Below are 13,963 nucleotides of genomic sequence, written 5' to 3' on the forward strand. Positions count from 1 at the left end.
CAACCTTCAGATTACTAGCCCGATGCTCTACCCGCTCAGCCACCTGACGTTTTCCAAACACTGGGTCAGTTAAGATTCTGACTTGCCTCTTAATGAAATTAGTGATGTCAATGAATGTAGCTCTCTGGCTATGGAGAGAGATATGTCTCAACATATTCATAAATGTAAGTACCATGATCCACAAATGGTCCACGATTTGCAAATGTGTTTTGCGATCCACAAAAAATATATATTAATTGTGACATGTAAGTTGGAATTTACATAAATGTGCTATTATTTGTACACATAGATGTCTATTCGTGAATATATTGTTTGTAATGTATTAAAAATGTAACATTTCGTGTGGGCATTTCTTATGGTCTGTCACTTCTAAATCTACAATTCTGCGTGTGAAGTGTTGAATCTGCATTTGTGGATCGCCCAATACATGCGTTCAATCCTTCTTCCAATTACAATTTTGAGACATTGTTTTCAGTCTTTTGCGATCCACACACAAATAGCTTGTTTCACACACGTATGCGCCTCCCCCCTTTCGACAGTGACATCCAGTAGGGGGCAGTGTTGTTCTCTGCATGGCTGTGTAGTGCATTCAGGGATTTCGCTCCGTTAGGGCGATATCTAGCCATAGCTGGACAAGAAGTGTCGCCTGATGATGGTGTGTCTTAAACAGTTAAGTATAAATCGCTTGAAATGGTCTTACTTGCTTAACAGTGAGATAGCAAGCCAGCTGGCTAATACAATTTGAAACTTTGACTAATAACTAATTAACAAGAACCAAAGTAGTAATGTAATGTTAGGAGCAGTTACAATCACTTCTCTTAGCAAAGTTACAACATTGTTTTACACATACACATTTTTACGTAATTTTAATCAATTACGAATGGACATCTAATGTACAAATCATAGCACATTTATGTAAATACTAACTTACAAATCACGATTGAGAATGTTGTTTTTGTGGATCATGGTACTTGCATTTACGAATAATCTTGAGACATATCTCTCAAGTACACAAATCTCAACTCAGAGTTCAGGGTTAGGTTCACAGGTTTGTTGAACCCGCTTTCAAAAATATCCCCCAGTACTTCTGTCCTTGTATTAACGTTTAGTCTTAGTTGCCTATACTTGGTGTAGTGCTTTTAGTTTAGTTTCCCAGGGACGTGGGGATAGGTAAGCTGCCTATGGGTATACATTGCCATCGCGACTTATCTCTGTTAACACACTAGGTTAGGAAAGCGTAAGTATAAAAATGTGTAAATATGTCATGAAATAAATAAATACACGAATACATTCAATGTATCTTGTTTAATTTGTGATAAATATCTTTACTTTGTCAATTAAGCCTTAAATTATATAATTATATATTCAATAATTTTATTATGTAACTAGAGAGGGTACAATTTCTGGGGAAATTGTGGGGTGTGCTTGCGTCGGTTGCAGAGCGGTATGTTTCCAGGCTGTGAATATCAACACCCTGTATTTTTATATGCCCTTAGACTGGTTAACTCTTGCGATTCCCACACAACAGAAGACTCCATGACGCTGGGTAAGTAGGGCTTGTGAGACTGCTCACCAAAAGAACAAAGAGGAACCCATTTTGTCCAGCAGATTAAGACATGTTCGTAGGTACCTAGCGAAAAGTAGCCTCAACTTTCCCAGACTTTTAGCTACGGTACTAATGTTGAGGGCTCGCTGATATCGCTGTCTGTGTTACTAGAACGGCGTATCTATGGGTGTCTGCGTTGTTGCTAACGTGTGCTGACGTTGTGACATTAGGCTAGCACTGAGGTCCCTTGGTGCACACAAAGCACTTTTTGCCACAAAAACTTAATTCAAGCCTTAAACCGTGCAACGGAACGTAAATCCCAATAGAGGCAACGCAATCAGGACCAAGACAAATCTTTTGACACCCGCGTTGTCTAGGTAGTCCAAATATTGACGTATCCTTAGGGGTGGGATAATAATAAATAATAATAATAAGTGAGAGAATAAAGGTTGTGCTCGATGAAGGCAAGCATACCCAATTATATATAATATAGAGGATTTATTCAAGCATTCATTTTATAATGATTTATGTATTGATAAATGTAGTTTTGGCCTTTAAAACCTCCATACTTTTCTGACAAATGATGAGTGCTTCCTAAACATTTTGTTTGTATTGAGTTACTTATGTAACGCAGAGCCAACAAACATAGCATGGTACCATCACACCTTTCTCCTACCCCCGACAAGGAAAGGGTCTTCCTCCTTTTGCCCTTATCTCCCCAGAGCAGGAGCCTCAAAGCTTCTGGCCCTATATGGGGTCAGGAACAGAGGTCACACAGTCTCACAGTATCAGACAAAGGATTTATAAGAAATAACTTTATTTTGTGGATTTACAAACATATTCTCAAGGACTACATGGCTCAGGGACACTATTTCTATGACAGTAGTCGATGTGTTATAGTGTGTGTTTATTTCTCATTTACTTAGAACGTTGTTTAATTGATGTTTGATTATAACTTCCCTTCAAGTATAGTTAAGTCAGTCAATTTTGATATCCAAATAATTGTGTCATACTAACAAAAACATTTATGAAATTGTATTGTTATATTTTGAAGTTAAAGTATTCCATGGACATTTGAGATAACGGAACTCAGAGCTAACAGCCACTTCACACCTCTAGGCAGATCTCAGGACGACGCCCAGGTGGGGAGTAACTGACCAATGAGAGAAGTCACCTTCACATGGATACCCCCCTGTTCTTTGGAGTATAAAACCCCCAAATGTACAATCATCCCCCTTGTTCGTAGGAATAACTGATGTGAAACGCATAATTTCTGACCGTCCTCATAACTTGCAAATTCACTGAGCGCCGAGACGAACTTTGACGAGAGATTCCGTTTTTCTATTTGTTGGACATAACGAACCATTGACTCCTTTCTTCAAACCGACAAAAGTAACTGCGATTTGCAATATTTCTTACTTGTGACATACATATTGGCATGTTGTGATTTAATTGTTGATGTTTGATTGTATTTTACAAATGATTTAACCTGACCATCATTAGGTCAGTTGCCATTGATTGTCCGTTGTTACTATAGAAGCCTACCTCTTCTTCTCCACCTCTTTCTCACTCTCTCTCCCTTCCCCCTCCACACGTGCTCTGCATAGCCATTGTGTAGCTCGCTCTCATTAGAATAGGCCTACTGTACTGTTTTAGCCAAACTAACCAATACCTTATCTGGTATTTGTTCATTATAGTTATTTTTTCTTAAATAAATCATTGTGTATAATACTCGCGTATCTCTCACATTATCTGATCTGCTCTACTTTCATAGAATTTACTACTTAAGATGAAACTGATTATTACATATTAAATATAGGATTTCCTAATGTCCTAAACCAATATTAGGGTGGTGCCCCGAGACTTTATTATACATTAAGTACTTTGATCTTAAAACGAGCAAACCCTGCTACACAATTTTTTTTTTTTTTCACGTACAATTTTTGTTTATTGATCTTTTTAGCAGCCTGTGTCACCAAGTAGGTGAACATATTTCATTAAAGAAATAATGACTCCAACCTAATGCTACTGATAAGAAACGTGTGCTGGGTTGAGACCCGGCCCAGGTGTGTTCAGAGGAAGAGATTCCAGTCCAACGGACCTCCTATCTCCTCCCTGCAAGCCATAACCTCTCTGTCCCGCACACACAGCCTCCTCTGTTGCCACCTACCGTTGAAACTCTCCCCTTTCAGAACAGAGCCATCCTCAAGCCTCTGCTCTGCCATCTGTCAAGCTGTCTCAGTTACTGCCATCGGAGCCACTGAAACACTTCCTGTTATCAATTTACGGGCTGTTAACTCAATCCAGGCCTGCCAGCCAGCAAGCCACAACATGGTCGGACTCTGGGTTGGTCTCTCTGTGTGTCTGTATACAGTATGTGTGGATGTTTTTTTATAGTGTGTGTCAGTGTTGCGTAATTTTTCCAACTCCTGGACAGATGTTTGTCATCCTTTGCTCTCTTTCCCCAAAACAAGCAGGACGCCCCCAGTCATCACTAGCCTAGCCTCATCCTGACAGAAAAAACTCACACTAATTAGGGTCTGGATGGTGTGGCTGGGTCTGCTAGCATCATCTCTACTGTCAGTATAAATGCACATCCTCCCTTACGGAAGGAAAATATATTGCAGTATATTGGAAAATATAATGTGATACATGAGGCAATATATGTCTAATATGGGATTTAATATTTATATTGTACGGAAATACATGGGATAATATATTGATGATAAATATATTACTAATATTATAAACTATAATATATATTCATGTAATATATTGCAATATATTGCAGAATACAGCAATGATTGCCGTTTTCCATATATTGCAACATATTCAACATGAATATATAATATATGTGTTTATATATCCCAAAATATATGCAATTTTATGTCTATAAATACCACCATAATGTATTCTGATTTATATGGGAAAATGTATTGGTAATATATGTAAAGATATAGTGTCACATGTGTGTTTAATATAAGGTAGAATATATTTGAATTATATGTAAAAAAATATATAGCTGCAAGCAGCAATGGCAAATTCCTCGTTCAAAATGGCAAAATATTGTAAAATTGACATAATAGATAGTTACACAGGGATTACCCAGAACTGGAAACTGTTTTGTAAAAAAAAAAAAAAACCCTATCTGGAGTTGGACCTGGAATCCTTCGTCTACCATCTCAACCTCTCATCCAATTGAGCGATTCCAAGATCTAGACTTTGCAGTGTTCAGTTACTGAATAATAAAATAAGACGTTTCTCCTGTGTACGGTGTTCATTTTAGGACATCCTCAGATCTCAGACTCAATTGTCAGACTCAAACAAAAAGGCGTCAAGTCTCAGACCAAAAATCGTCAGACTCAGGCGAAACGGCTTCAGTCTCAGAAAAAACTGTCATTCTCAGACAAAACGCCCTCAAACTAAACGCCGTCAGAAAAACCTCTGTCATTCTCAGACAAAACGCTCTCAAACTAAACGCCGCCAGAAAAACCTCTGTCATTCTCAGACAAAACGCTCTCAAACCAAACGCTCTCAAACCAAACGCCTTCATTCTCAGAAAAAAACGCTCTCAAACCAAACGGCATCATTCTCAGACGAAACACTCTCAAACCAAACGCCATCATTCTTAGACTAAACACCCTCCAACTAAACTTTGTCAGAATTTTTGTTGTTAAAGTTAGCTAGAGGGGGAGCTGCTGACTAGCTTTCTGAATTAGCTAAAGTAGCAGCTTTTAAAATGAATACCATGGTGTTTTTTCTGTTAACTGGTACGCAAGAAAACTTACTTTTAATATGGCTAATACAAAATAGTTTTTTTCTGCAAGCTAGTTCACTCGTGTAACGTAAACCCATAGTCCTCCGGTTGCCATGGATACTACTGTAAGGTATTTTCTTGTGGGCCTTTATTGTGACAGGGGTGTGTGGTTCTGATGTTGAAAGAAAGTGAGTGGAGTGGAATGCTATGTGTGAGGGAGATACAGTAAAGATGTACAAAGTGTGCCCGAAGACCGTGTCCGTCTCTAAGGATTAATGCAACATAAACGAACCCAAACAGTCGGCTACATTGGTGACAGCGGTGGGATGGATTTTAATTTTTTCTCGTTGGGGCCTGGCATGTCTCTGCTACCTACGTCGATGGGCTTTCGGGTGCAGTCGTTTGGCGTTAGCTGTGGCTAACTCCGCGCTTGTTTCGTTTTTTTTTCACAGTTATGATGATGAGAGAGATGTTTAATTTAGAGAGGAAATAAGGACAAATGACATGGTATCCAGATCGAGGGAGAGCCATAAGCACGTGGAGGAGGGCAAGATGGGCGGCCCCATGCGGAGGGCGTTAGCGAGCTCCATCATCTCCTTTGCCACGTGGGCTAAGCTCCAACACTTCCACCGGTCCCGCCGGGCCAAGATGCAGCGCCACCGGCAGCTGCAGTACAGGTTGTTCCCGGAAATCGTTGACAAGCTGGAGGAGGCCCTGCGGTGCTGCAACGACGCATGGGAACGCCTCAAGCCTCCATGCGTCGGCCCTGGGTCTGGTGTACCTGCCCCTGTCGGTGACCGAGCGCCTCTCCCGTTCCTGCCTCTTCAACTGAGGCGTCTGCTTCGTCTACAAGACGTCTGCCTCACCTGGGTTCACCAGAATTTGTGTTTACTGTGTCCATGTCATTTTTTTCTCATGTGCTCTCTGATACATGTATTAGTCTATCTAGTATATTTGGGGGAGTATGTGTGTTTTCCGTTTGTGGGTCACTTGCTCTCTGATACATTTATTAGTCTGTCTAGTATATTTGGGGGAGTATGTTTGTTTTCTGTTTGTGGGCCACTTGCTCTCTGATACATGTGTCAGTCAATCTGACATATTTGGGGGAGTTTGTGTGTTTTCTGTCTGTGGGCTTCCTGCCCTTTGTTTGTTGTGTCCGTGATCTCTGGTGTATTTGGGGGAGCATGGGTTGTCCTTTGTGTGCATTGGGGTGGTCATATATTGGTAAATATATTTTCTTTCCGTAAGGGCTGGGATCTAGGCTCAATGGTGTTTATACTGTGTTAAACATCTATTAAAGAGATGTGGTGTGGTTATCGTGTGTTGAGTGCTCAGTAGCATTCCACCGTTTTTCGACAGGCATTACCCAACAGACGATTGATCTGGGTGCTATACCAAATATATTGTAAGGATTTCATCAGGAAGGGTGTGTGTTTTTAGACTGTGGAGGGGCACATTAGGGGGGATGAGGGGCACAGCTAGCTGCTATCAGGGAGACACACACATGCACCACCACCCAGGCCAAGGCCCAATGAGCAAGTGTCTGTCTGGATACCAACCCAATTGGGAGCAGAGAATGGAGAGACCAGAAGCGACCAACGGGAAACGGAGACACTGGGATACACCGGAGAAACTGGGTGAAACTAAAAGAGATTAGGAAAAACTGGCAGAGAATAGGAGAGACTAGGTACGACTGGGAGACACCGGGAGCGATTAAGAGAACAGTGTTTCCCACACAGACTAATTTGTGGCGGTGCGCCACAGAATCAACACCGGCTGCCACATATTGCGTTTTGTAAAAACATTTTTTTACACTATTTAGGTTAAAACATGCAGCGTATTTGTTCAGCTGCATTTCCTTCTAGTAAGACACACAGCTATATCAGCGAGCCTTCAGCATTAGTGCCATAGCTAAAGGTCTAGGAAAGTTGAGGCTACTTTTTGCTAGGTACCTACGAACATGTCTTAATCAAAGGTTCCCCTTCGTTCTTTTGGTGAGAAGTCTCAGGAGCTAGCTACTTACCCGGCGTCATGGAGCCGACCAGTTAAATTGTTATTTAGCACTAGCATTGCTACCTGCATATCAGAAATTATTTGTTTGTTGGTGTTGATTTTGTGAAGGTGTGAATCATTTTGGATTAATATTTAATATTATAAAGTTCTGTGTTTGAACCCCTCCCACCCCCCATCTGACATGAAACAACCCTCCGCCCCAAATAGCTTTGTAATATGTGGGAAACACTGGAGAAGCTGGGATAAACCAGCGGAGACCACTCCTATTATTACTCAGACATACAATCAGTCTCTCAACACCAAACCCAGACCACCACACTAAAACCCTGGTAGTCTGACACTCGTTACAGGAAGTACTCCATGCAGGCCAGAAAGTCCTCCAGGCTTGTTCTGACGGCCCTCCCTGATGTTTGGGGTTACCTCACATGGTCTGCACTATTAGTTTGACTGAAGTGCATTCTGGTAGTCAATCATTTTCCAATTGAAACACTGCCATTTGGCAGCCTGACATGCCTTTTCTCTATCTCTGCTGACAAACAGACATTCAATCTACAGCTCCATTACCCTTTCAAATGCCACCAGATTGTTTAATGTTTTATGATGGGGGGGGGGTGCAAGGAGCAGGGTAAATATTTAGACTAGGCGTTTCTATCCAGCCCACTGCATTATAAACTGGTTAAATACACACTCATCTGCACAATGTACCCACCCACTCAGCAGTAATGTGGGACTATCACAGAGTAATAATGTCTTCACCACGGGCCAAGAGAATCAACCAAGAGAAAGGTCATTATTTAGCCAGGAGAGAGAGTGCTCCTCCCACCACCAGACCTGGCTACATTGACGTCCTAATGCCTCTCCTACAGCAGCCTCACTGGCCAGCCCAGTGACATGAAATATACAGTATCTATGCACATATACAGATTTATAGCAAGACAAAAATACATTAATTTATAACATGGCACAAAAAGCAAACACATTAATTTATCGTAGTCAACGAGAAGCTTCCCCCTTTTTCCCCGGGAGATAAAACAACAACTTCAGCTCTTTTATTTGTCCATGTTTTGCATGGCTAAAAGCAGGGATGGATTTCTGCAGATGTTCTGGTGGAACACCTTTCTTTTTGCCAACGTTTCACAAAAGTGGGTCCATAAATCACATCCAGACAGTAGAGTGTTGGTTAGCAGGTTGTTCATGTACCAGAGCAGGCTCAAGAACAGGGCGGACCAAAGTCCCTAAACACGCAGGTGTATACGTATGGCTGATGTGACTGGAAAGGAGCAGCCCTCGATTTGTTCCCACTCTGCCAAACACAAACCGTGTACCACAATGCACCAATTAATGGTTAATTAAATATGTATCCGAACTGGTTCTTGTTTGACAATGTGTGAGAGAGAGGAGTGGCTCAACCTGGCCCTGTTTGGTTTCCATGGAAACTGGGAGGTCAGGCTGATCCTGTCAGCAATTAAACAATCGTAACTTCCTGTTTGTCAGACTCACTGTCAGGGAAGCAGTTATCAGGGTCCATGGCCTCTTCAGCGGTCTCTGAGTACTCATCCTCTTCCTCGCCAGCCTTCCTTAGATCCACAGTGCTGCCCTCTGATAGACTGATGGCATCCTTCTGCTGAGGGAGACAACCAATCAGTGGTCATCATACTGGTACACAAACCCTAACCACATCACAGATCTAAAAATGAAACGCTGGTGAATTTCAAGCTACAATATCAACTGACAAAAATCTAAGGCACTGCCAGTCTTCTGTTAGCCTGGCTCTGCGCTCCTACGTACTTCCGCTCAATTTGGATTTTGCTTCTGTACTAGGTCTGGGAGCTTGACTTTGAAGTCGGTTTCCAGAAAGAAAAACATTTGGAGGTCCAATCAGCGAACAGAGGGAGTGGTTGAGAACAATGACGTTAATGTTGTGCAGTTTGAGCAGTTCAGTAATGGCGGCGGAGAAAGATGTGAGCGAAGCTATTCTGTCGTTGTGGCAACTCTGCCGAATATCCATAGGTTAAAGTCGGAGCAAGAATATTCCTTGCTTAGTTTTGTTGGTGGCCATGATGTTGTGGCCCTCCTCCCCACGGAGTTCGGGAAAAGTTTGATTTTCCAGCTACGGCAGCTAGCTCCATTACAGTAGTGGTGAAGGAGTTGGCTAAGGCGAATGCTTGCGATTGGTTATGGCAAATCAGAGTGGTTCTGGGCAGATCCAATAGTTTTAAACAGAGGACCCACCTTCAAGGAAGTTAACGTTTGTCAATGGAGAGATCCCAGACCCTCTGTACAAATGAAATGTACGAGGGTCTGGTTAGGACCAGGCTAGTCTTCTGTATCGCTCCCCTGTGGATGTTGGAGTATTTCCATTTAGGTGGCTATCATTCGGGAGGGAATATCTGAGTGACTACAGACTTTCAAAATAATTAATAGAAATCCACTGATGAAATATGAAGACTAGCTTTACCATGTGGAAAATAGGGAATTTATCTCTGTGGGGAAAAATGAATACCGTTAAAATGATGGTGTCTTCAAAGATGAACTCTATGATGATTTATTTACATTGTCATGTCAGCGCTTAAGAAGTTTAACAAGGTAGTTAGGGATTACCTGTGAAATGGGAAGAAACCCTAAATTAGTGTGATTAAGCTGTTTACCACTCTAGGACAATGAATGGCCAATACAGAACTGTGCAATTCTGCCTTTAAAATGGTAAAAACATGCCAACACTGGTCAGGAAGTGGTTCACATCTGGGTTATATGGAGATAGAGAAGTCGCTCATGTCCCGTCTTAGATTTATAGATGCTCTGTTGCAAAAAAAACATCCCAGTCCGCTCCAGAATGGGATGTTGACTGTCTCAATATAAACAAGGCTACTCATCTATATGGGAAAATCCTGTGATTAAGACAGGAAACAAAGGAGTATGTTAGAGGGTTTAGAGTGTTCTGCTCATATCAGTGGCTAAAGGATCAATATAATCTAACTAGTAAAGGGGACTTTTGGAAGTAACTCCAATTATGGAATTGTATACATCCTCTACATGGGTTACAATTTATAAGTTAGACTCAAGCTTGGTCTAATTCAAAGCTGAGTGCTGGAAATGTAAGAACTCTAATGGGTACATCTGATGGTCTCCCCGTTTTGGACCAGACTGAGGAATTTAAAAACTACAACCATACCTTGTTACAAGGACAGGATTGAACTCACGATGGTTAGAGCCTCACACTAGTTAATGCTAGCCAAACATAAAGATTCTGGGTATAAATTCACTAATGCAGGGTACCTTCTTAAGAAGTTTAAATGGGGACAAATGGGGGTAATATTTTCTGTCTGTGTTGCTGTACTTTGGTACCTGCAGACTACCACATGGAAAGTATGTGTTTTTTGGTAATGTTGCAGTGTGTTTGAAAAAAAGAAAAGAAACAATGGAAGGATTAGAAGGGTCTTCTGTTAATTTAGGACACATGCATGTACTCATGCATGCACACACTCTCAAACACACTCATGCTGGCAGACACACACCACACCCAGCAAACACCAATCTTGTAAAACAGTGTGATGAGCTCAGCTGTACACTGTGTAGAGACAGCTGAGAAGGCTGGCTAGGACAGTAATATGCTGAATGTATACAGGGAAGGATCAGCCATTGTCACTGTGTATGTGTGTGTTTGTGTGTGATGGATATTTCCACAATGCCACAGTGGGGGTCTCAGCTGTGTACCATCAGCAGGTACAGCCACCTGAGTCAACACAAACCTCATGAATAAATGCTGCTGATGCACCTGCCTGTCTGTCTCTCTGCCTGCATGTCTGCTTGTCTGTCTGTCTGCTTGTCTGTCTGTCTTTCTGAAGATGGAGGAGAGGAGAGGCGAGGAAGCTATTGAGACACATACAACTTTGTATGAAAGATTATGTGGGATCGTTAGGTCCCCTGTGGTCCTGACCCCATGAGGTTTCAGTATTTGCAAACTGACAGCCACCTGAACAAAGCCACAAACCTACACACCACCCACACAGTGGGCACCAGTGTTGCATGTTACATTGAATAACTGCCGAATGTCTATGTTGCTCAGCTGTTGCCGTGGAGGTTCAGGTTGCCTGGAGCTTGTGGTTGCCGTGGCAGCCCTGTGGTGTCTTTCAGGAACCTTTCCTGGAACACCGGGCCTTCCCACCAGCCCCTGGAGAGGCAGGCTCCACGATCTTCCAGGAACTGTCCCCACAGTCAATCATGACTCATCAGTGACAGGGAAGAAGGATTATTAATTGCACGTGAAACTGTTACAGACATGGCGGTCTGGGAGAGCAGGGACCAGCGACCAGGGACCCAACCTCAGGTCTGGGAGAGCAGGGACCAGGGACCCAACCTCAGGTCTGGGAGAGCAAGGCCCAGGGACCCAATCTCTGGTCACCATGTCGACCCACAATAGGAGTCCACAGTGATGAAGGATGACCCAGTGTCCTTTTACCAGCTCTGCTAGTCTGCCAGTGTGGCTGTGGTGTTCCAGTGATTCAAGGTTAAGGGTTCCTGATGAGTCATGTAAATCACCCGGGTACCAGAGTGGGAAATATGCTTCCTCAGCAGGAGATCACTGCTCATGGCCTGGCTGGCCACCTGCAGATCATCCATCAGCTCTAACAGGCTTACACACTAAAATAACAACACATGTCACCACTGAACTGGATTTTGCTGTGAATAAGTGCATCTACTGAATGGCATTAATCACCTGCATCGTTATGATTCCTTAGCTTACAGTAGAGAGTGTGACCTAGAACGGAAGGGGTGGGGGCTGGGGGTTCTCTGGGAGTGGGTGGGGGCGTACAAGAGGGGAAATATCTGGTCTTCACAACACACACGCACACATGTTCAGCCTGTCCACCAATCCTCCAGCCCACTCGCTAGTGCCTTGGTCCTTTACAAAAAATTATACTATTCTAGTTTACTAGTTTGTATCCTAAAGAATTGGATGTCAGTGCACAATCTCTTTCTCTCACACACACATAGACACACACACAGGAGGGCATGTTTTTCAAGTAGATGTGGCACTTGCATGTATATCTGCACAGTCATCATCACAGTCAACTTCTCACACTGACAAGGCCAGAGAGAGAGCGAGAGAGAGAAGGGGAGGGGGCAGGTGTCCTGGAGGATGAAAAGAGAGAGTGGGCACAGGGCAGGTGTGATAAGATGGTGGGAGCAAGAAGATAAAAGAGAGAAGGATGGACAGAGAAGGAGAGGAGGTAAAAGAACAGGTGCATGAAAGGTGGCATAGGAGGAGTAGTAGAGAAGCAGGGGGAAGAGGAGGAGGAGGCAGCAGTAAGGAGGAGGAGGAGGAGGTAGATGCTCTCTGCCCCCCTGTGTCAGCAGACCAGGTGTGGACAGGAACAACATGACACAGATAAGTCAAGTTTGATTAGACAGAGGAACGGGGAGGGGGAGGAAGAGGGGGAGGGAGGAGGGCAGAGGAGGGAAGAGGGAGAGAGTAGGTGGGAAAGGGGCAGGGCAGAGGAAGAGGAGAAAGAGAACAGAAGAAGCCAAAACAGGAGTATTAAGACACAAAACAGAGGAAGAAAAAGAGGGAGAGATAGAGGGAGAAAAGGCAGACAGAAGGAGTACACATCCCTCTTTATGCTTCCATGCTGAATCATGTCTGCAGCCTGCCAACTGTATATTATCCCAGCACACACACACATGAATGGATGCAGAGAGACAGATTGCCGAGTACAAGTCAAATGCCGGCCCATTATGCACTTTGCCCTAGAGTGTTTGATTGGGCGGTGTCTGCCTGGATGCTGTCGTGGGTCATTGTTCGTGTGGTGCATGCAGCGGTAGGAACAGGAGACAAGGGAAGTGTTCACGTCCTGCTAACATGTTTCCTCTAACAGAGTAGAGGGGGGAGAAAGGAGAGAGACAGAAGGGGAAGTAGAGAGAGAGAGAACTGGGAGGAGAGAGAGAGAAGGGGAACGAGGGGGGTTCAGAGGGGGGAGATGGCAAAGCTGTGAGGGAGTCAGGCTAGTAATCAGAAGGTTGCCGGATCGATTCCCCGCTGTGCCAAAATGACGTGTCCTTGGGCAAGGCACTTCACCCTACTTGCCTTGGGGGGAATGTCCCTGTACTTACTGTAACTCGCTCTGGATAAGAGCGTCTGCTAAATGACTAAATGTAATGTAAATGTAACTAGAGAGAGAAAGCATGGAGGATTGACAGACACAGACAGACAGACAGGGAGGATAGAGAGAGACAGAGATAGAGACAAAGAGAGCAGAAAGAGTTGTGTTTCAAGTGCCTGTGTGGGATGTTTCCTCACCGGCTTGCTCTCTTCCTCATCCTCCTCTTCCTCCTCCTCTTCCTCAGAGCAGTCGCTCTGCTCATCGTCCTCTTCCTCGGGAAGTTCCAGGTCCGACTCTCCGGGGGCAATAGGAACACTAATGGTCAGGTTAGGGTTGGTCATGTAGCTGTCTCCATCAGGCAACATGTACTGCTCTCCATGGCGACCTACACAACACAATGCAATAGTTGTACTTTCCATGGCAAGCAACACTTCTTTCCCTCCTTACTTACTACCCCCAGGACCAGTCTGTTACCCCCCTCACCTATTACCACCAGTACTAGTCCAGGGCTTTTTACTTGTGAGCACCAGCAAAAATTTAAGAGCA

At 43.5% G+C, this 13,963-nt stretch overlaps 1 protein-coding gene and 1 long non-coding RNA gene across 2 annotated transcripts in view; one reads left to right on the plus strand and one right to left on the minus strand.

Moving 5' to 3' along the window:
• Positions 1 to 13,963, minus strand: part of LOC146275287 (sodium channel protein type 5 subunit alpha-like) — a 231,935-nt gene that overhangs the window by 77,728 nt on the left and 140,244 nt on the right. Inside the window, exons 15-16 of the mRNA XM_084702521.1 lie at positions 13,615 to 13,802; positions 8,817 to 8,940 (exon numbers count right to left, since the gene is read on the minus strand). Of these exons, the coding sequence (XP_084558647.1) occupies positions 8,817 to 8,940; positions 13,615 to 13,802 (312 nt within the window). The remainder of the gene's footprint in view (positions 1 to 8,816; positions 8,941 to 13,614; positions 13,803 to 13,963) is intronic.
• LOC146275288 (uncharacterized) lies at positions 619 to 3,275 on the plus strand. Its single transcript, XR_014766248.1, has 3 exons — positions 619 to 669; positions 1,497 to 1,546; positions 2,666 to 3,275. It is a non-coding gene; the product is annotated as an uncharacterized LOC146275288 (long non-coding RNA).

This window comes from Hypomesus nipponensis, chromosome 8 (genome assembly GCF_054491055.1).
Source record: "Hypomesus nipponensis isolate SF chromosome 8, ASM5449105v1, whole genome shotgun sequence".
Lineage (NCBI taxonomy): Eukaryota > Metazoa > Chordata > Actinopteri > Osmeriformes > Osmeridae > Hypomesus > Hypomesus nipponensis.